We start from the raw sequence: 23611 nt of genomic DNA on the forward strand, positions 1-23611 counted from the left end.
ACTGAACATTCATCTGACAACTCAATTGGCTCAGGACCAGACTTAGGGGTGATTGACACGGATGGCCTGAGTGCTGGTGGGCTGTGGTTACAGGGAATTATTTGGTGTTGGAAGAGATTTCGTAATGTTGGCATCGATGTAGCTTCATCGTTCTTTCTTCATCGATCAAAAAGATCAATTCGTCGATGTAGGGGAACGATCGATCGATACAGGGGAACGATAGATTGATGTAGAAGAACGATCGATGTGTTGCCGCCAAGTTTTTTGCATCTTTGGCGTTCCATACAAGGTACGCTATCGCGACGTGCATGTACATGTACGTGCACAGTCGAGTCAGCACTTATCAGGTCGGGGACCAAACCACAATCTAGCGACGTCCTCAGTTTCTGCTTATGTCGCTAGTTCAAGCGGCAATGACGTCATCTTTAACAGATCACGTTAATGATGTAACTCTCCGCGCGATTTTGGGAAAATAACAAGATTTGAAATTCCGGCGGCCAACATTGCTGCCGTTGCCGTTATCCGATATGGCAAAAATGTAACCAATCGCTATTTTGGAAAATCACCATGGTAAACATAAAATTTGCCACGGTGAATCGATGGAGATTTTTAATAGCAACATGGACTCGCCTGGCTACCGACTTTGCCACATCCAATGCAAGATTTGACCGAGAAATCTCCTTGATCCGCTTTTAAATATAGATACCAAATGAAAGGAAAGTTTCATTTAGATCTTGGGTAGCATGTTTCCTGTAAAGTTGATCGATCAGAGGAATTCGTTTTGAAGTTTTGGGCCGATAAAGAGATCGATATCATCTGCGAAACGTGATCTAAAAATAGTTCAATAATTACGTCATCGTTGCGCAAACGAGCGGCGTATGCAAAGTCGACAGTCTGGCGTCGTCGCTAGATTGTGGTTTGGTCCCCGACCTGCTTACATGTATACTTGGCCTAGCCTACGCCATTTGTACGTGTGGAAGCTCCAACCGATATGTTGACGGAAATAAGGTAAGAAAGTAGCGTTTTTCTCCTAATTTATCCTCCTTAATGTAATTCAAAGACAGTCTTGCTTACTCTTTATTGCCTAGTAGGCCCAGGCCCCAGTGTTTGTGCGTTTGTAGAATAGGCCTAGGGGCCAGAAAAGTCTACCTTTTCGAAACAACTCAGGGTCTAGCACGGCCTAGGCTATCCAGCGTAGTAAGTAGATAGGTTGGTGGTAATGTCCTCTTTCATATCAGAAAAAAGAGAACACAGCAGGAAAGAGTTCCATGTACGGACGTCTCTTGACACCCTACGCTATCCTGGCTTTATAGACTGGTCTGAAAAATAGGCTTAGGCCTAAGTGTTTTCATGGTTTTCTAAGTAGGCCTAGGCCCTAAATTATGACTTGGTTTTTACCCTCCAGAATTGAACTTTTCTTTCATGTCTGGACATGTTTTTCTTTCTGAGGGTGAATAGATCACTGTAGGGAATAATTACTGGCGTCTGTTTATGAACTCTCCCCTCTTTGGTTTATGAGGGAAATTATGCAGGAAAACAGCAGCGTTCATTTTTGCGGTCGAAGGTTCCATTGCATCCACGTCTGGTCGACCAAGGGAAGATTTTGACAGTATTGAAGCAAACATTTCAGACCAGCCAGGCATGTATTTTTCCCCTCGTTAAATAAGGCCAGACAAAAAATTAGTTGCGTTTTCTTTTACACTGAAAAATAAAATATGTGTTGTTTGTTGGGTAAAATGTTTTTTTTTTACTCTAAATTTTATAACCCCAAAAATTAGGGTCAGATGATGGTCTGTATTCTTGGGGTGGGGGGGCTGGTATATTTGTAACAGGTACTGAGTCAGTGTCCGATTAATACTGTACATTTGTCACAAATTAATCAAGCCTACGATTATTGTATTGCCATCCATCTCTTGCCAAAAAAAATTGAAAACTACAGTACAATGGACAGGACGATGTACACAAAATTGAGCTTGGGGCAAGGCACCATAAGTTTTTATATTTTATTGATTCGTTGACGAAAAAGATATACCGTAGGTTCTGCATGGTTTTCTAGGTTGGGTCGGGTAAAGGAAACACAGGTATTTTTTGCTTGGCCTAATGTGCATGTTTTAACATACATTGAACATGCACAGGTTCACCTGGGCTTAGTCACTGTTAAAAAGAACTCCCAGTTTAACAATACATTGACTTCAGGAATGCATGCATACTTGTGTGTGTACATTTTTAGTTTGTAACTTCACAAAGTTTTTCATCATTTTTTTGGTTTGTCGACGTCCTTTCAGCTCAAGGAACCCACACATGCTCTTGGCTGCAGAAAAGATCTAATCACTGTCTCAACTCCTGACGCAATGGCTGATTCAGATGACTGGGAGAGCAGAATAAGAAAGAGGAGAAGGAGTTCATCCAGCAAAGTTGGAGCAGGAGGTGAGCAGAATCCTGGTGCAAGTTGGTGTACATCTGTCCAATTTCTCAAAAGAACGTCCTCGCACACGGGCTGTTAATGCAGCATGTGTTCCACATTTGAAATTATCCTGACTTGCCCAGCAAACTCAAGCGTGTCAGCCACATACTTGTATCTAGTATTTGCTTCTTAATGCATGATTGGTCTGAAAAAAATGATAGTTGCCTTTCAAATTTAAACATTTGGTATTCTGAGTTTCATTTCATTTTTGCGTGGAAAATATAATGTCAGTATGTTTGGCGATGAAGGACGGCTGTTACATACTTGTAAGTTTAAGGTGTGAGTTACATGCACAGTGACTGTTAATGACTGAAATCTGTAGCACCACATGAAATCTTAATAGACCGATCCATTAAGCCCCAACCCATTGTTTTTCTGACCAATCACAGTCATGATTTATGTCCAACATGCGTGAACAAAAAATCTGACACACATTCGTGCGCATATATAATGCGCGCAGCTAAAACATGTAGTGTGGCATCGGAAAGGAACATGTGTGAAGTGCCCACGTTTGCAGTGGGCGGGGCTCACTGGGTCAGTCTATTGTTAGCTCTTGTAAGCCAAAACTCACCTTAAGCCGTGTTTCCATGTATGGTTGTTGGGAAGATTGCTGACAGCATTCAAGATATCAAGATTCAAATAGTATGGCTCAGATCGAAAATTTTGAATAAAATGTTGTCTGAAAGTCTGAAAAATTTCTCTTGAAATGCCTTTTGGGGGTGGTTGCTCCACCCCTTTAGCCACCATACCAGCCTGCGTGTTTGTGTGGGCCTAATCTGGTGACTCGATGCAGACACTTCGTAATAGTGAACATGATTGTCTGCATCCATGTTTGCATTAGAAGCGATACCACATTTTGTCAGGTGAGGTTTTCTTCGTCTCTTTACGTAGATATGAAAATGGGCTTGACATTATGAATGCTGTTGAGACTTCTTGTGTACACGTACATGTCTTCAAATAACAGGAATCATTTCGCTGAAAGTTTCACTTTCTCAGTAGTGAAGGCTATTTGATGGTTCAGGGCCAGCAAAAATGCAACGTCTTCGTTCCAGTTTAGATTCAATCTGTTTAAATAAATCTCTGTGTTTGTTTTCATTACAGTAGAGTTAGATGATGACAGTCTGTACAGGATATCTAAACAGATTCGTGGAAGTGAATGGAAGGAACTGGCTATAAGGCTTGGCTTCAGCTTTTCAGAAATTATGGTTATTCAAGCTGATCACTTGCAAGCTGTAGAGCGCATTTGGTGCATGCTGGTCACATGGAGAAACAAGCAATCTGATGACATCAATCAGGCAGAAGCTCTCTGCAAGGCATTGAAGGAGATCGGGAGCATCCAAGTTGCTGATAAGCTGATCGGTGAGTACACAGGTTTATACTGACATCCTGAAGGTATTCCTTCAGAATTTATTTGGTTCAAGATTTTTTTTTTAGAATCAAGAAAGATCAGCCTCTTTCAACAAATAAATGCTGAAGATTTGGTCACTATCCTCTTTCAAGAAGTTTTCTCAAAAATGGCTTATTTATAAAGTGAAGTACTTGATCAGGGGTTTAGATAATGTGCATATTGGTGCATATACGCTTCCCAACTTGGAAATTTAGTCACAATACCCAGCATAAAACCTCATGCAGAACATCAAATGCACAGTAATTTCTGTTGTAGAAAGAGTACCATAAGTTTCTGTATTTTTCATGTTTCGTGAATTACGCCCTACACAACAGAGTAACGTTCATAGAGGACGTTAATGAAACTGATTTGTTCATGTTTTTCTGCGTGCAGCTTTTCCTGCCGCCCCGTGCATAACCGTGGTAAATTATTCAGAAAATCCCGAGTTGACGGCAAAGGCTCGAAGCGAAACATGTTAGATGTCGTGTTTAGGAATGCAGTAGTAGACCGAAATGGGCTACTGCGCACGCGTTGTGTGTACAAAAACATGGTCACCAGACTTTCCGAAGACACGATGCAGTGAAATTGATGTCTACCCTGCAGGAACCACACTGTTTTCATCGGTTTTTGCACGAATGGATAGGGTTTGAGTTCGTCGAACTCCCCATTGAAAGTTCTGTGAAAAAAAGACCTTTTCTGCAAGCTTTGATCCCCTAAAAACAGGCACTCTTTTGAGTGGCATTGTAGAGGCATTCCAGTACATATGCAAGGAAACTAGGTATCACTTTTGGAATATTTGGGTCCGAAACACCTTAGAAAGATCGACATTAAGACCTAGAGTGTGAGCACATTTGACCGCTGAGTGATGAAGTGCACCATGATTTTCCAAATGACCACCGCCGGTTGTGTGTGTGTGCTGCGGCCAGCCAGTATGGCATCCGCAAGTGGGAGCCTCAATCGTGCGGCCGTACATGAGTGGATACGGACTTACTCTGTATGTGATCTGTCTCTATTGTCATGGGTTCATGGTTATCATCGACCGCTGTTTTTTTTTACTATATTTTTCAAGAGAAATATAAGTATCATTATATTTCCTAAGGCAAAAGGACTAACTCGCATAGTGTAGGTACTCAGTTCCTCCATCTCTTAGGGAGTACGGAACTCTGCCTCTCAGGAAGACGAAGTATTATTATATTTCCTAAGGCAAAAGGACTAACTCGCATAGTATTGGTTCTCAGTTCCTCCATCTCTTATGGAGTACGGTACTCTGCCTCTCAGGAAGACGAAGTATTATTATATTTCCTAAGGCAAAAGGACTAACTCGCATAGTATTGGTTCTCAGTTCCTCCATCTCTTAGGGAGTACGGTACTCTGCCTCTCAGGAAGACGAAGTATTATTATATTTCCTAAGGCAAAAGGACTAACTCGCATAGTATTGGTTCTCAGTTCCTCCATCTCTTAGGGAGTACGGTACTCTGCCTCTCAGGAAGACGAAGTATTATTATATTTCCTAAGGCAAAAGGACTAACTCGCATAGTATTGGTTCTCAGTTCCTCCATCTCTTAGGGAGTACGGTACTCTGCATTTTTAAAAGTACCCTGCGGCAAGTGGTTAATTACAATGAAAGGTGATTGAAATTTTAGAAAATGCTCAGAAGAATTTTGCTACTGCATTGACATTCTTGGTTATGAAGATTTTGTCATAAATGTCAGTCTTACACACCTCCCAAGCAGATGTCAAGAAAGTTAAAGTAACGTGTGTCTGTTTTCACAATATTTTATCATCTAGAGTACACAGCCCCTGAAGTCCGAGCCCAAGCTGCTGCTAATAAACTTAAAGAGAAACTGGCATCATACTACAAGACAATTGGTAGCTGTGTACAGTTGGATCCATGGGTTGGTGATGACAGAAAACACATCGTAGACATGTATTCCAAATCACAGTTGATATTAGAGGGGAAACCAATATCGTACAAGGAAATTTTCCTGCGTAAAACAGAAGAGGGTGAACAGATCTTAATAGATGTATTAACTGGATTGGCTGGCAGTGGCAAAACCACTCTCTGTAATAAGATAGCATTTGATTGGGCAGTTGGCTCTGAGAAGGTACTACAGAAGTATAACCTTGTCTTCCTTTTGGAAATGCGTTCCTTAGAGCAGTGGTCAGATCTTACCGATGCAGTTTTTGAACAACTCTTAGCTGAAAACACAGATGTGGAAAAAGCTTTTCTGTGGCCATACATTCAAAGAAATTCACGCCAAGTCCTCATTCTGTTGGATGGCTTTGATGAGATGAAAACCACCCCCCTGAGTAAATCCTCATTCGGTTCCATACTGAAGATCCTGAGCAGAAAGTTGTGTAGAGGTTGCACTGTACTTGTCAGCACCCGCCCCTCACACTTCTACAGATTGGTTGCAAAGGAACTGGTTCAAGAACCGTTCACGCATGTCCAGGTGCAGGGGTTTGATAAAGAAGGCATTAAAGAGTATGTGGAGAAATTTTACTCTGATGAACTTGACAAAGCTGAGGGGCTTCTGGAAAGGATTCAATCCTCTAACCTTCCGTCTACTTTGGCAGAGAGTCCAATGCTGCTTCTTTTGATGTGCTTACTGTGGAGAGAAGATTCCACCCTCCCAGAAACAATGTCAGGGCTTTATCACAGAGCCTTTGAATACATTGGCCAGAGAAAAGGGTTTTTAGAAGAAGAATTGTCCAGAGTTGTGATTGTAGTTGGCAAGGTTGCTTTGTATGGTCTGCTTTCTCCTCATCAGGTGTTGTCCTTTGAAGAACATGACTTTGAGCCACATGTGCTTGACATAGCCCTAAAGGCAGGTATTTTGACCAGAACAAGAATCTTTAAGAGGTTAATCCCTCATAGCATTATACACTTTTTACATAAGACATTCCAGGAATTCTGTGCTGCCTCATACTTGCAAGAAATGGTAGAATTAGATACAGAGAGATTCAGGCAGACTTTGAATGAAATTATGTCAAGTGGCGAAGGGAGTTTCGAGTACCTTCTGCGCTTTTGTTGTGGTGACAATGAGGCATGTACATTTGAGATACTGAAGGTATTTTTGGAGAGCTGGAAGGATTTATCGTTCGACAGTAAGAGGGGTCAGTTGGCACTTCATTGCTATTTCGAGGGTCGGTGCAGAATGTTGCCTCCCAAGGAATTTGTGAGTTCATTTGTTACTGATAGCATTTTCCTCACAGAACTGGATAGTGATAGTTCCTCATCAGTTGCATACTTTTTGAAATGCATTGCAGAACAGACAGGTGGCAGAGACAGCGATTACCTTGCAAAGGTAAAGATGCTGAGTACTGCGCACTGTGACTTAACAAGATGTATCAGAGGTTTAGCCTTCTCCGTGAGTGCAATGACAAATCTTCGTCACGCAACCTTCTGTGAGTGCTTGACTGGTGAATGTGTGTCATGTCTTGCTGTATCGCTCAGAACCCTAACCAAGCTGGTTACGTTGGAGCTTTCTCACAACAACCTGCGCTGTACAGCGTTCTCATGGTGCCCCCAGTTGAAGCTTCTCAAGACGCTGAAACAGCTTGACTTAAAAAGTTGCTCACTGGATGGACAGGATGTGGTACACGTTGCCGAGGCAATTAGTGATCTTCCCAGCTTGGTTACATTGAATTTTTCCGGGAATAACCTGACTGGTACAGCAGAATTATGGTGCAAGGAGGTAAGGTGGTGTAAAACCCTGCAGAGGTTGCAGTTGAGTAGCTGCTCATTGAATGGACAGGACATGGTACATGTTGCCGAGTTGCTCAGCAGTCTTCCCAACTTGGTTGAATTGAACCTGTTTGGTAATAACCTGGGTGGCACAGCACGATGCTGGTGCAGTCACATGAGGAACTTCAAAACCCTGCAGAGATTGCAGTTGAGTAGCTGCTCACTGAATGGACAGGACATGGTACATGTTGCTGAGTCGGCCGGTGCTCTACCTAACCTGGTGGCGTTGAATCTCTCTGAGAATAACCTGGCAGGTAGAGCTGCTTTATTGTGCAGGCATGTGAAAGATTGCAAGGCCTTGCAGAAACTGGACCTTGATGGCTGTAAGCTGACCAGGGAAGATAAGAGACACATCAGAAAGTCTCTGAGTGACCTCAAGGCGAATGGACTGGTCGTCAAGATGCATTTCTTGATTTAAATGAATTGATATGAGTACGTTGAGTCTTACATACATGCATGGTACTATTTGGTCTGTGAATTAATTTCATCAATATTCTGTGGAAAGTGAAACAAAACATCAACCATGGAGGCATCCTCTGAAGCCAAGGGCTTATACGGAGATGTCCTCACAAAATCAAACCGAAACAATTACAGAGACTAACAATTGGACAAACACTAGGACAGTATACATGTACATAGGATGAAGGCAGTCACTGAGGGATTTTAAAAAAAAAGAGGTGAAATCATAAATGATTAACTGATGCAATAAACGGTAGTCAACAGCTTCGGCTAGAGATAAATTTTGACGTAAAAATGTAATTCAAAACAGAAATAAAGATGAACAGGAGGATAGCTGACATGAAAATTTGTTTGAAAAAAGTACAAAGATAAAACAGTGAGGAGCAAGAAAGTACCCCACCCCCGGTAGTTATCAGACAGGGTAAATAAGCAACAAATTTGTTATAATTGCATGTGAAATGAGGTAATCCAAACAGTTGAATGGCAGAGAGTATGTGAAGAAAATAAATTGCAGATAAGTCATGAGACAGTAAACAAATATATCTTTTACATGTACCGATACTTTGGTGGCTGTTTGTGTACTCGTTACCCAGCCACCTTATCCAATTAAAAAAACCAGTCTCTGATCACGTGGGCACGTAGACTTTATTTCATCTGGAAATACATGCGCATGTGCAAAAGGCTGATCAATCCCTGGCCACGTCTTTGTCAGTGGAAGTGTGCAAGGGTTGGTCTCGGTCTCGAAAGTGCTGGTCTCGGACGTCAAAGTCTCAGGTCTCCCCCTTGATACCTGTTCAGTCTTGAAAGTCCAGTTCTCGGTCTTGAGACAAAAAAGGTCTCGAGACTTTTTCCAGACCGAGACCTGGTCTCGAGACCTACAACACTGCTATACATGCAGATCACCAAAAAATTCACGCAGTCTCAACCAGATGTTTCTGAATTCGGTGTTTGGCATCTCAGCTGTTGAGCTGCCCATTCTCTGTTATCGCACACTAGAAGTTCTCTTCTGGAGATATTGTATTCTTAACAAATCCAGCCTTCTTGAAGCAGTTCACGATGGTCTCTGGCTGTTTTTCTGTGTGATGACATCCAAAATGTCCTAGTATCATTCTCGATGGCCTCAAAATGTCCTGTTGCTGAGATCAGTCGGTAGAAATATTTCCTGTACGCCAGAATCCATGGGTTGAGTGTGTCTCGTGGTATTTGGTGGCAGGAAGACCAGTTCATTGTTCGCAAGGTCTACATGAGAATGCGCTGGGCAGTTATCAACAACCTTGGTTAGCTTCCATCCCTCAAGGTACATCTTTCTGTCAAGCTTACGCAGCCAGGCTTTAAACAGATCTCTCATCATCCAGGCTTTTTTGTTTGCCACGGAGTCAACTGGAACTTCTGTCGTCTTGAGTGCTCTAGGCTTCTTACTTTTGCCAATTACAAAAGTGGGTAGCTTATTGGCGCCCGTCATATTGCCGGCAACCAGCACAGTAATTCTCGACTTTGGCTGTTCAGTACCGTGGTGCAACTGTCCCGCCATCCAACCTCGGCCCATCTTGTCAACAGTGTAGATGCATTGTAGCAGCATATGTTTGGAGGCTTTCTTGCCAGTTTTCCTTCTTTCCATTCATGTACCGTACAACTTTCATATCAACACCTCCAGACTTGCCTGACATTTGTACACGGACAATTCCCTCTTACCAGTTGTACTGTGCATTGACTGATCGACAATGGATTCAAGGCAACTTTTGACATAGACTTAAGACTTTTTGAACACTCTTTATATAAGCTTTGATTCAACCATTTGTAAAATTCACACAATTATTATATTTGTATAATGCTACATGATGATGATGTGATAGTAATGAACACTTTGTTTATGTAATGTATTACTGTATTTATACAAAATGTAAATACATACAACGATGCATTGTTCACAAACGCGTAATTAGTATTCTTTTAAATCTGTACATAAACTGAAAGGAAGGCAGGTGTGAGAACAGAAGATTTTAGTCAACTCAAGAAGCTATCTGAGGAAACGCAATACATGTACATGTCCATTAGTGCCAATAGTTGACAGACAAAATAGAGTACCGTAGTGAATACGTCACGCCCACAATTAGTGTGTAAAAGGCATTAGCCAGAGAACCAGCGTGTGAACCAACAGGGGCGTGTACTCCATTCGTTTGCATTGCACTTCCTGGCTCACATTGACGTCACACTTCGGTACTCTCTGTCATCTACATTGGTATGTAAGGAAACGTTAATATGTTACCCGAGGTTTACTGTTTATATACATGAATTGAAATTATGTGAAAACAGACTAAATGACATAAGACAGTTTAACAGAGACATACGAATAGCTGAGAAAAGTCCAAGAGAATCCAAGAAACAAAGAACGAAATCAGCTACATACCGACAAACAAGCAGAACGTAAGAGTAATACATGTTTATACTTTTAATAATGTACATGTTTGTTGTATTACGTGTACTTTGTAATGACGTACTTGCAAAATGTGACCCTCCATCCCCAAACCAAGCTGAAGTTGGCTTTTATGATGTTGTTCAGCTTTTATTTTACACTTCAGAGTGTTGTTACATGTAAATTCTGTCTGCAGAAATTCCCATGAAAATTGGAACAGTGGAAGTTCCACAATTTCAGGGTTGTGAAGTAACCGGTGCCTGCTGGTGCTGCAGGTTTGAGGATGATAGGTCACAAATATGAAGGCATACAACTCCAACTTGATTGTGCACGTGCTTGGTGTACTCTTGAAAATGTGTACTTGTAAACCGAAATAAAGCTCAAAGGTGGGATAACTCAAAATATCTGAGAATACCCCTAATGTAGATCCATCAGGATCAACGGCTTACAGAACAAAATGTCATCTACATAATAATGTTTAAAGGCTGTGCTGTTTGAAGACAGAAGCATTGCTGAAATTTCTCTCATCTCTCTCATAAGGTTCCTGTAGAAACCAGGCATTAGTCTGATCTTCAGTTTGTCGGTGTAAAGCCACCATTCTTTTTGCACACTCTTCACTTCTAATACACGTTTACAAAACTGTTTGAAGCTTGCCTTATAGAATTTTGAAGTTTGGCATCATCTATGATGTAATGCTTTATTAGATCACTGGTAGATAACCCGTGCATTCAGTCGTTGCTGAGAAGTCCAACAAAGAATTGGTCTTGAGAGAACTGATGAATATATCTGTTGTTGGCATCAATACATGCATACATGTACATGTGCACATAAATGTTTGCTCCCTATCTAATGTCTAAAGAGTGATTTGAGTACATGTATTTGGTTATTGGGTTTTCAACAGCACTGTAAAACGTACATGTAACCCCGGGTTTTTTTATAGAACAGAAATGCATGATTGTAGTGGATAAGAATAGTTTAATCTGTATTGATTTTGTTGATGGCAGGTGAAGACTTGGTGAATTTGTGCCTGAATTTTGGGGGGGGGGGTTGAGGTTGGGATGACTTGCCTGACCTTAGAAATTCAAAAACCTGGGTTTGGATGCTGATGGCGTGTGACATTGTATGGCAGGCAGAGTTCATGACTTACATGTAGATCTGGAGTATGTATTACATACATGTACATGCAGACCCTGACATCAGGACAGCGTACATGTATCTTTATGACTTTCATAATTGTTCATGATCTGTTTTCAGTTTTTTCTCACCACACAAAAGTGGGGTCGGGATGATTCAGTAGCCCAACCCACAGGTCCAAAAGTGTGTGTGGGGATAAATAAACACTCTCCCCCCCTCGCCTGGGATTCATGACTGTGTGCCCAATTAAAACACCGACCCAAGTAATAATTCCTCTCCTCATGTTGAGTTTGTACTTAATTGGGCACTGATAAAGCCAGGGTTTGGTTTGATATTATTTCTTAAAGCATGTTGACACATGATTAGTTGTGTAGGGGGAATGTGTGTGTGGTATAATTATAATGTGTTATTGTTTCTGTCATGCCTGTTGACAATAATACCTTTGTATGGAATGGCAGAAAAATAGAGTGCTAAGGATAAATAGAGTGCGACGTTGAAATCTGTGATGTAGACTCTGTCACATCAACAGCAAGAGTACAATCGATAAGTTATCAAAATCATAACAAATGAAAACGAAGGAAAAAGCTGAGGAAATGGGGGACGCTTCTGAAGTGAAAACAACTGGACAGTAGAAACAAGAGCTGTTCATGAGTTCCCTGTACTTGTTGCATGCAAAGATTTGTATTATCTCCAACATGTTGATGCTCATGACATTCGTGTGTTAGGATGGGCACCTTCAGTACGATTACATCCACTAGTCAAAGGAATGACAGAGGTCAACATGTTCTTATTCCGCCGTCGTAGCTTAATGCATTTGCTGAAACAAGTACAGAACCCCCCCCCCAAAAAAAAAGCTCCACAAAGCTTGAAAATTTGTCGTCAAGGAAACATCTAGATGACGAAAGTGAAGTGAAATGAACTCAGATCAAGAGGAACTGTTGGCTATCGGTTTAGTTTTGAGTATTTATTCAGATTTGATCAGAGTGAGATTGCGGCACTCATTTACATGCCCCCCTGTCCAAAGACAAACAGTGAGAGGGCCTGTAAGATTTAATCTCACTGCAGCATGGCACTGACAGGTCCAGACACCTTCGGAAAAGCCTACATTTTTGTCTGGTTTTCTTGTTCCTCTACTGACTACATTTTTCTTGTTTGTTTCTCTATTTTATTGTATTTTTTGTGATCAAATAAAATGTTTTTTAACCGAAGTGATTACTTTTCTATAACTGCGAATGGTACATATGATAATTCAGATACATCACGATTCATTCAGTGCACATCCGGCCAGGCTCAAGGACACTGTTTTACAGGATATGAAGGTGCGTCACAGTAGAACATCGCATCCTGGCAAATTCAGAGTAACAGGGCGAATGACACTTGACATTTTAAAGCAAACTGATTTGTAAACACTATGTTGTGGAGTTTTTTGGGCATTTTCACCCACTCTGATTACTTGACGGATCTTCAGAGTTCTCACAACGCACCTGCAATGATGACTCTCACTTGGCATTCATTCAGTTTGATTTTAAGGCCAAAAGCCAATCGTTTATCTTTTCAAACATTCCATGAAGACATCCAGGCAGGTGTGGACGTGTCCTCATGTCAGAGGAGCTTTCGGCTTCGTCTAGGTTTTGTGCAGAGACCATCAACCTCCTCCTCAGACAAACAGCCTCTTGTGAAGTTCTTTATTGTCCAGTTAAATGCATCATTGCTATAAAGTTACACCGTCTCCACTCCAAATCTTCAAACTTACATGAAATGTGACCAGTCACGACAAAATGAGTGTGAAGTCGCATTCGGCTCTTTTTTATTTTGACGGTTCAAAGTCAAATATTGAATTGAAGGTCAATTTGGGGGTTTTGTATTATTTTGAAGGAGTAACCCATCTCCCAGTTAATTCCAAATGTTTTACAGAATTATATATTTGATTTTTTTACCCAGCAATGGCTGAAACAAAGACGCAAAGCTGCCAGAATAATGTCACATTGTCACCTTACACTTCCACCTTAAGTGTTCCATGTACATGCCATTGGAAAGCTCTCTTTCTGCTGAATTCAAAAATGCCAATATCTCAATTTTTGAAAATTCAAACTTTCAGCACATTTCGTGGTGATAGGTCATTATGACATGCATGCATGCATACTGAGACTTTTAAATCAGCTGCTAAATTCTACTGGTCACTGCTCTGAGTACACCTTTCAGACAACACCCTTCACCTTCTGAATCACTTTTCATAAGGCATGGTTTGAAGTTTCACAAGAAGACCACAAATACATTGTAGAACTAAATTCACCACAATAATGACCAAGAATTCAACACCTACCCAATGTCTGGATTTCCCTTATTTTAAGAATGCCATTAAAATTCATTTTAAGTTTCAAAGCTTGGTACTTACAAATATTTCTTTACGTCAGCCAGACATAACAATAACAATAATCTTACATGCAACGCCCACATTGTGTTCTTTATCCATGGCCAAGACTAACCACTGACATCTTTCTGAATGTGGTCTTGCGGCGGTGAGCAGCGTTCTACCATAGTGCTCTTCTTGGCTTTTAATGAACCAAACTATCTTTCACAATATCAGTATAGACCTTTTCACCCACGTGACTGGATTGCACTAAGTGTGAATAATACCACTACGTGTGGACCGCCGTGGCCCCGGTGATCACATATATTCCTACGGGCAGCTTCAATCACGTGCAAGCGCACGTAGGAACGCTGCATGCTTGACTAGTTTATCTTGAATAGGTAGATTACCATCACAACGCTATGCACTCGTTGCCATCATAACACTCAGCGGTCCAGCATGATTGTGACATCACAGGAAAAAGGTCTATAATAGTATGCTTGATACCTCAACCAAAAAAAGTTCAGAAAAAAGGAACTACTAGGAAGTAGCGTTGGGTCTACCAAGAATATGATACTCTATACCAGGCTGCAATTTGAAAAAATATACAGAAGATATGTGGTATACCTCTAGTTGATTCAATACACGACGAATTGCTGTACTTGTACACTGGAAACTGTTTATCTTACGAAGTGTAACTTGCATGTTTTCGCTCAAACCCTTGATGAGGCAGAATCCTCCAAATCCCAATATTTGTAGGCTTTTGCTGGTTTCAGGAATACATATTCCTTAACATGGGGTATGGGGACTTACTTTTGGTGACATCCAAAATGTGTCATTGATTTACTCATTGGGAGGCTTAGCACCAACCCTAACCCTTTAAAACTCTGTAAATCCTTCAGGAGGTTCTGGAGGATTTTGAAGGATTGGGGAAGGTAGACCCCAGCCACTGTTTTACAGGAGGCTTGATGACCCTCAAAAAAGTACACGGCATTTTGTACCTGCTTCCACAAGGTAGAAGATTTTGGAGGAATCCTGAAGGTTCCTTGTAAGAATTCCTAGGAAGTTAAGGATAAGAGAGCTCTTTACAGATAAAATATCGCTACATGTACACTGGATAAACAAGCAATTAGAATAACCCTGAACAGAGTCCAACGTCTAGAATGGTTTTGGCCATCATAGGAACGGTTCGATGGTAATCTCCAGTGCCGCACAGGGATTGGTCAGTTCAAACTTGGTCACCACTTCAGGGTGCAGTACACCGATACGTCCGATACTCTGACCTTTGAAGCGGACGTCGGCACAACGGCCAGGGAAATAGGTAGCATCTAGACAGAGAGACATGAAATCATTTTTACGTTACTCCAGAGTTGATGAGTTTTTTTCACTGCGTGGGTTCCCCCTCCCTATTTTTGTCAATAGCCACGCCCCTTTCTTGCTCAATCACTTCTTCTTACCTTCAACTGCTTGCAAATGGTACCCATCTTCCTTGGAGAAGGGAACTTCTAGCAGTTGCATGGTGCGGTCTAGTAACCCATGGATGACCTGAAATAAGACATGATAGGTGACTTAAGTCAAGCGCCACAACGAGGGATGGACATTCAAAATTTGATTTTGTCCCGAAACCACTTCACCCTTTCATTTTTACACATGCATATGAACCACCGTGAACTTCAAACTTTTGAGCCATGACAGCTGATGTCCCTGTGCGACCAACTCATGGCTGCCTATATGGGACCAATTTCAAGCATGCAGCGGTTCACATACATACCAACAGCCTAGTGTGCAACCCTCAAATTTTCGTCAGAATGTGTACCAAAATGCTGAAATGCAATAGCATAGCAACAAATGACACTTGAACATCTCTCAGCAAGACCAAGGTCTGGCATGCAACGTTCTCCACACTGGAATATTTGTGGCTACAATGAACAAATTCGATTGCAGTCCACTGGCATTTTAACTTCTTCCGAGTAGTGCAACAACCTCCACTACAGGATTATTTATGTCTATGGTTGATATACAATGCAAATCCTCCACTGCTCTGGATAATCAAGCTAAAGACGAATAACCAACAAATTTAACCCCAAAACCACCTTCGGCTAAAAGCTCTCAAGATGAACAAGACGATGGACAAGCCTACCTCAAACCCTGGTGACTTGTTGTAGTGGACAGCACAGAAGTGTCGATGGTTCTGAGCCCCAACGTCTCTCTCCTTAGTCTGGACGACAATGTCTGAGATCTCAAAAGCCTTGATGGGTAAAGGCATCTTGCGGTTGTTGCTGATGGTCTTCAGGACGCCTGGGAGAAGACAGGTGCGAGCAACCTACAACAAAAATTTGTCATTTTATTACACAACTTGAAAAGGTCTGAGAAACATCGCACCTAGGATGCATTCATTCTGTTTGATGAGGCACACTGTATTGTGTACATTTTTGAAGTGCAGTTGCTTAAAAACCCCTGGAGGATATAGAATTCTGGATTGCAAAAAAAATTGCAATGCTGACCTGGAACTTGAGGGACTAAGAAATTCTGTATCAAAGGGTGAGAGTAGCCTGGATATCCAGGGACATGGGAAAATTGAAAGCTGACCTGGGAATCCAGGTCTTAAAAGCAGAGGTGACCTGGAAATCCAGGGGCTTAAGAGAGCAGCTGTCCTGAAAATCAAGGATTTGGGATTAAGGATGATTACTAACCTAAGAATCTAACATTTGGGGAATTGAGATGACTCAAAAAACTAGGACCTGTGACATGATCGTAAGCACTTGCCTGGAAATCTAAGGTCTTGGGGTTGGAGATGGTGACTGCTTTTGTAGTAGACATGTCCTTCCTCAGTTTGTCCGAGATGTCTTCACTTGAACACTACAGGAAGAAAAGAAGGATTTAACCACCCTTTAAACGACAAAGACCGTGTGGGTCCCAACCAACATGGGGCTGGATAACTCAGAATGTGGAATGCCAGCGTGGTGTGTCAACGGTCATACATTTAATTCTCGCCCAAGTGGACTTAAGGAACAAAATCTTCAAAGTACCTCAATCACTGTTTGGGATTGGGGACGGCTGACTTACGAGAGCAAAGGTTAGGACTTCGGTGAATCCAGCCGAGGCCATCTCTTGCCGTAGTAGGTCGGTCAGTTTGTTGATGGGCAGTTGGTCACCGATGGTGTTAGTGTGGGGGATTCGCTCTACCAGGTTGTTGAAGCCATAAGCTACAGCAACATCCTCAATGACATCACAGGCATGGATAACATGTACAGACAGAAAGTCAAGGTATTGTCTTTCTAACAAAACATCGTATATTTCATGATAAATTCTTGATCCAAACTGATGTAACTTTAACTTTAACTCCTTAAATATTTTTTCCTGTCTCATTTTCTGTTCCGTGTGATAGACAACACCAAAGAAGTTTTGCCATCATCCAAAGTAATTCGATGAACAAAACTGCACAAGTTGACTCGGGCAGGACTGGAACCCACAACCTCCTACTCAACCACTCACGCAATGAGCTTGCCAGGCTTTGCTAGCTAATTCAAGTCCAATGTAAAGTGGCCAAGGAACGTGACTGGTTTGAAGTAAAGTGACCATAACCAGTCACGTTAGCAGAGTGTACCCGATGGTTCCAAGCGAATGAAGCCAGCTCTCTGAGTAAGGGCTCTTTTCAAAAATAACTCCGCGAACTGTTCGTGAATTTACACAGAAATCGGTCTGTTCCTAAGGACTGTCCAGTTCCCAAACCCTTCTTCTCGACCTAGTCATGTGTTGCAAAGTTAATGAGGTACTCACAATGCCTTCACCTTCGTTACGTACACAATCCTCCTAAATAAAGCGAAGAATATGCCCTTCTCATTACAATAACGCGAGGTTGGCGAACTTGTTCACATGGCAACTGACTGATCTTTGACTGGAACACACGCTCTGTCCTGAATGCATTTGCATTGAGGGGATATTAAAATTATTTAAACTTGCTGTCAACAGAGGACAAAATACCCTGCCTGTCTGGACTAAAAATGAACACCGACGTTATCGTCAAAAACTTAAACGCGGAACAAAATGTACAAGAAAGGATATCAGCTCTGGTTGGAGGGACTTCCACGCGGAGTTGCTTGTTGCCTTCAACGACCTCGCTGTTCAGACACATTCGAGTCAGGAGCTTGGCTAAGGCATCAGCATTCTCACTGAAACAAAGATAAAGGGATTAGTTAAAAAGCTAATTCCAAATCAAGTGAACAGGCGTCGGAAAGATGCCCTTTTCTGAATCTTCAAGTTTACTGACAGGTTAGATGATTTTGTTGAATTACATAACCACCGAAAGTCAAGTTCGATCGATGGCCAGTTGTCCACCACTAGTCAATTTTCCTTGGTAACCTGTGCAAAAAATATAACATGGGCACCAGGCAAAATCAACAAGCAGTTGACATACTGTGGTGGTTCAAACTTGCCCAGAGCTGTGTGACTGAGTACCATGAGTGAGTAGGAACATGAGTGTTGGAACTCGCATTTGAACACAGGTTCACAGGCGGAAACAAAAACAGGTCCACATACAGCAGTTGTCGTAAACCTTGTGCAGATGCAACTAGGTCTAAACAACGTTCCCCCAATCTGAAAAGCAGCCCTATAGGCATTGCAGGAATAGGCCATCCATACCAAAATGAAGAGGAACAACCGAGGAAACCAACAAAGGGCTTGACAGTTAAGCTGATGGAGCATAGGCAGCAGCGCTCCGGAGGTCCATGGTTCGAATCCTGACATTATCAATTTTCCTTTTGCACATACTCACTTGATGCCTATCCGGCTGTTGACCAGGTCAACTGGCAACTGCTCATGTCTGTATTCTAAAGTTGGCGTTATCATCTTAGAACCATCGGGCCTGGTTACTTCAACACTCTCAATTCTGAAACAACAAACAATATGAAGCAATACTTTGATCATTAAATCAGGTTTTAAACAGAAATGCTCCACTCAGGTACAAAGAGCAACTGAAGTGTTACCATGGAAACAGCATTAGGAAGAATCTTTAAAATGGCTCTGAGATGACTTGATTACTCTCAACGAGAAACTTTGATCTACGAACAGACATATGATTCACACTACATTGTCTGCTTTATGGTTTTCACAGGGCACCCTGCCAAATGCAACAAACTCCGACACAGCTGAAATAAGAACCATGCTGACATGTCACAAAATATAACAGGGCAGTAACGAGGACCATGCTGAATGCAACAAAATGCAACGGTGGATGTTGTTGCACCATGCAACGTAGTAGATAAACAACAGTCTTGGCATTACTCAGTTAAACAATGTACTCTGCCCATTAACGTCAACTGCAACAACATTCGAAAAATACTGACCAGGTTGCACTGTGGTTGTATTTAGTGGAGTTAAAACTTTTCACAAATGCAACTTGAACTTACTGGAACGGTTTGGAGCAGTATTGGCTGAAAGTGCTGACCAAGATGTCCAACGAGGTCTGCACCTTGTTCAGATCGGTTCCTGTGATGTCAATGAAGACGTTTTTCGTCTCCAGGGTGATCTTGGTGTGGTCCCCTGCAAAGGAAAAACAATGCACAGTGCAAAATTTGTCACTAAGCTTCCACATGGAAGTCTAGGTAACAAACACTGACAATATTTACTCTGCAGTGTTGCACAAAGTTTGGTTGCATAACTGTTAACGGAAAGCTTATATTCTAAGTTGAATCACCAGACATCTTTTGCCATTATTAAAGGCAAATGTGAGGTGGAATATCGAATGATTACGGACATTTATCAATTAATCATGTGATACACTTTACTGCGGTTAACATAGACTCCAGAAAATCGTAATCACACTTTGCAGGAAAGAGATTCACAAGAGTGCACCCCCCAGAGCCTGCAACACGTTGACCAATCACGACGCGCGAAATTGGTCGACCCAATGCACGTTCGGAAAGGATTGACAAATTTTGCATGTTGTGATTGGCAAATGCATTGCAAACTCTTGGGGGAGCACGAAAGCACTTCAGAGAAAAATGTTGCCCCTCAATTTACTTTGCATCAAGTATTTTCCAAGAGACATTCTGGCTGAGATTGTTTAGACTTCTTAGGAGGTCAAAAAATTCTTTAAGAGCTATGGGATAACTCACCATTGATGATAGGAGGCATGGACAGTACCACATTGTTTCTGTCATACAAAATGGGATAGACAGGTTTGTCTCGGATGATAGGCAGGTAGTGTCGAAGGTGACTGTCTTTGGAGTACAACTCCATCTGCTCAACAGCTGTGTATTCTTTAGTCTGGTTGACCAAAATAAACAAAAAGAGAGTTCTCTTTTAACCCCTTCGCACCAGGATTCTTGTGACCCTGACTGCTGGGCTGTGGTATGCCCAGCACCGGAGCGCAACGGAGCCATACCGAGGACAAGCCCCTTCACGCCCATGAAGTGGAGCGTACGACGCCCGCTGAGGTCACCTGTACTGCGTCCGCAATACACGGCGGGGGAAACGCGGAGGACGCGGTCCGGCGGTATATAGCAGACCCTGCAGCATCCAGACTTCAGTTGCCTGATGAAGGCTAGCAGCACTAGCAGCCAAAACGTCGCTACCAGCAACACGACACCGCGAGTCATCGATTATCTTTTTACTGTATTCCAAATGTGGTATATGAAATATGGAACTTTAGGAGTTGGACTTCATCCTACCTACCTGATTCAACGGTCTGAATTTGATTTTCTCTGGGGGCTCAGCATCGTAGCGGAAGGGACCTTGAATGGTATCCAAGTCATGGGTTCCCATGGAAACCAGGGCGCGTCGTCTGAAGGGGAACAAAAATCAATGAGATAAAGCCCGAACGATCTCTTCTCCTACCTTTGCGGGAGAGGGACACTTTGGCCGCTTGTTTTTCAGACTTGTATCAAGTCTAAGGATGGGCCCTACTCACCGGCCAATGTTGTGGTGCAACTTGTCCTGTAGATCAATGAAGCTCTTGTAATTCTCTGGGGTGAAGGTGATGTCCCTCAGGACAGCTCCAACGGCAAACGGTCGCACTTGAGCTGTCTGAGTCACAAAGTATAAAAAAGTGTCAGTTGGAAATCTTTTATCACTGGAAGTTGAAGTATTTCTAATAAGCACTGAATCCAAATGTGAGACACTGTAAGGTAAGTAGTAGAGTACTGAAACCTCTGAACAGATTTTAATAGATTTTGGTGGTTGTTACTTACGGCAGGCATGATAACCAGGCGTTCCATGTTGCCATCAGCCGGGGGCGTGGCAACGTACCGAGGATGGTCAATCTTCTGAAGAAAGACCAGAAGAGCGCGGACGAGGCCCTCGAGACACAGTAGGTCATACCTGAGGGTTGGAGACACATAACATGGTGTCCGTGCAACAAGGTTGTAACTCACATTTGTTTTTTGTATGAGAAACGATCTTGTTGCACTGACGTGACGATAATACAGATTAGCTTTTATCCTCCCACATCCTTCAAAACTCATCAGGTTTCTGGTGGATTTTGTAGGATTGAGGAAGGTAGAGCCTGAGCAACTGTTATTGATATGGGTCTCAATTCCTGGAAGGACAAAGAATAAGGAGTGGTTTCCTTCAAAGTAAAATATTCAGGGGATTCAACTCAACCAAATATTTGAAAATTCTATCAAAGCTGCCCAGGGATTCAGAGATATTTCTCAGTGACAGACCTGTTGGCTGGTACTTCCACTTTGTAGATAACCACGTCTGATGCCCCTTCTGCTTTCTCCGCCCCTTGCTCTTTGCTGATCATAGCCTTCTCTGACGTCTTAAAGCAGACAAAAAAAAATTTCGCAGTTCATAAGTTTAATCTTAAGACACTTCTGCGCAGCACTATGCACTGACTTGGCATCTGGCTCCAATGCACAAAACAGTCTCCTGAAGACGGACAGAGTACACTGTTCGAAACGTCGAGTTATTCCCCGGTTCTTCTCAGAACCACACATACTCAAAGAAGAGATAAATACATGGTGTTACCGCAATCTTTACCATAGCACAAAACCTTGTTGTGCCAATGTAACAAATTTGGAGAAAATCAAAACTGTTTCGGAAATTTCGTTACTAGATGCTCTGAGGTTTTAGCTCTGTTTTTCAAGTCCCAAATTTACAACCAAAATCGGGTATAAGACACAGAAAAACGAAACAGAAAAATACAAAGAATAACATGAAAAAATGAAATTCTAAAACAAGATAATGGCAAGAATCTTACAATTTCATCCAACTCAAGGCCATAGTCAAAGCATAATTCTTCAAATTCTTCATCAGCTGCAAAGGAAAAATAGGACAGTTTGATAATTAACTTTGCGATTCACCAATTAGGACTAACAAAAGTAACATAAGTTCAGCTAAAAATTGATTTTAGATGGCGACAAAGAATTAGGCCAAAGCCCCTAATCCTGAAATGTCCTCAAGGCTCAAGAATTTGTTTTACACGGGCATACACAGAGCATTCAAATCGGTAAGTGTGGTAGTAGTGGCCAGGTCATCGTGCCAAGTTAAAGTTGTAGTCATTAACAGATTAACAAAATTAAGGCGGCGCCCGACGTGCACATGATTGATGTGGTCTACGTATGTATGCAGGCAGGTAGGTTTGTCATGATTCTTGCCACCTTGGCTTATCCGGAATCTGGGCACCAAAGATCTACCACTCACTGTAAGTTCTCCCGAGCGCTTCAAAGAGCAAGTCTCTCGGCACTGCGATTGTCGGCATGGTTCAGTCTTTTTTATCTGGCCACAAGGTCGGCGATAAGTCAGAAAAAAAATCAAAACCTTGAGACAAAAACACTGCTAACTTCACATGTCACACATGTTCGGATAGGATCGAATAAGATGATGAAATACAATCACATTGCCCAGAGGGCGCCCTTTCAAAACTGGGCCAACGGATCCTGAAAATTTTTGTGGAACATTTATTTACTTATCGAGTGAATGGAGGCGCCGTTTCGAAGTTCTTGCCTACAGTTTTACAGCGAATCATTGTTAATAAAAAATGGACATTCATCGAGCAAGAGGTCATAATATTTGATGACATAAATTCATAAGAATTTTTACTTTGTAAAAGTAAATGGATACATGCATATAAGTATGCATGCAAGGGCGGATCGATGGGGGCCGGCCAGCCCCCCCCCCAAATTTCCTTTTAAAAACATGACGAGAGAGTGCACTCTTTAAACACTGAAAATTATCCATACTTTCCTGGTCGACTGATGGCACTGCTGCTATGATGTCATCATGGCAAGACATTTATTGCATCGGTTCAAAGTTTCAAACACAGAATTTGTTCACTTAATTAAAACATTTCGGAGAAAGGGTTATCACTTACCAGTTGCTGTGTACAGTACAAAGCAATGAATTACCAAAAAAAGGAGAAAATTTAGACCATCAAAATACAGAAATGTAAGAGTTTTCTTGTGTTGAGGTCGTCTTCATATATTGATATTACAGTTTTGTTCACGAATATGGCAATTCTGTTAGCATATAAAACAAAAAAGCAGTAAAATACCCTCTAAAATAAATAACAAAAATCACTCAATATAAAAATTCCATTGCAGCTACCCCTGGCCCTTTAAGCCATGAAAACTGGCACAGCCCTTCTTTCCCCAAATGACACATTGGCGATTTTTAGTTACACTTCGTTAATTTTTTTTACGAGGTGAGAATTC

General features: G+C 41.8%; 2 protein-coding genes across 2 annotated transcripts; one reads left to right on the forward strand and one right to left on the reverse strand.

Annotated features, from left to right (window-relative positions):
- Positions 1-844: 844 nt before the first annotated feature.
- LOC147796381 (NACHT, LRR and PYD domains-containing protein 3-like) lies at positions 845-12813 on the forward strand. The gene is made up of 4 exons (XM_087147044.1): positions 845-1008; positions 2286-2427; positions 3566-3823; positions 5640-12813. The coding sequence occupies exons 2-4, from the start codon at positions 2352-2354 to the stop codon at positions 8015-8017; spliced, it is 2712 nt and encodes a 903-aa protein (XP_087003170.1). The 5' UTR covers positions 845-1008; positions 2286-2351; the 3' UTR covers positions 8018-12813.
- A 575-nt stretch (positions 12814-13388) lies between these two features.
- Positions 13389-22792, reverse strand: farsb (phenylalanyl-tRNA synthetase subunit beta). The gene is made up of 15 exons (XM_087147045.1): positions 22602-22792; positions 22159-22214; positions 21620-21717; positions 21146-21275; positions 20866-20981; positions 20631-20739; positions 20072-20222; positions 19364-19496; positions 18730-18843; positions 18019-18127; positions 17022-17201; positions 16722-16814; positions 16096-16278; positions 15413-15500; positions 13389-15283 (listed from the first exon to the last, which is right to left on the reverse strand). The coding sequence occupies exons 1-15, from the start codon at positions 22657-22659 to the stop codon at positions 15132-15134; spliced, it is 1770 nt and encodes a 589-aa protein (XP_087003171.1). The 5' UTR covers positions 22660-22792; the 3' UTR covers positions 13389-15131.
- Between the last annotated feature and the right edge of the window lie 819 nt (positions 22793-23611).

The sequence above is a fragment of the Acanthaster planci genome, linkage group LG16, assembly GCF_054643075.1.
Source record: "Acanthaster planci isolate LZ-2023a linkage group LG16, COTS_SCS, whole genome shotgun sequence".
In the NCBI taxonomy this organism is placed as follows: Eukaryota; Metazoa; Echinodermata; class Asteroidea; order Valvatida; family Acanthasteridae; genus Acanthaster; species Acanthaster planci.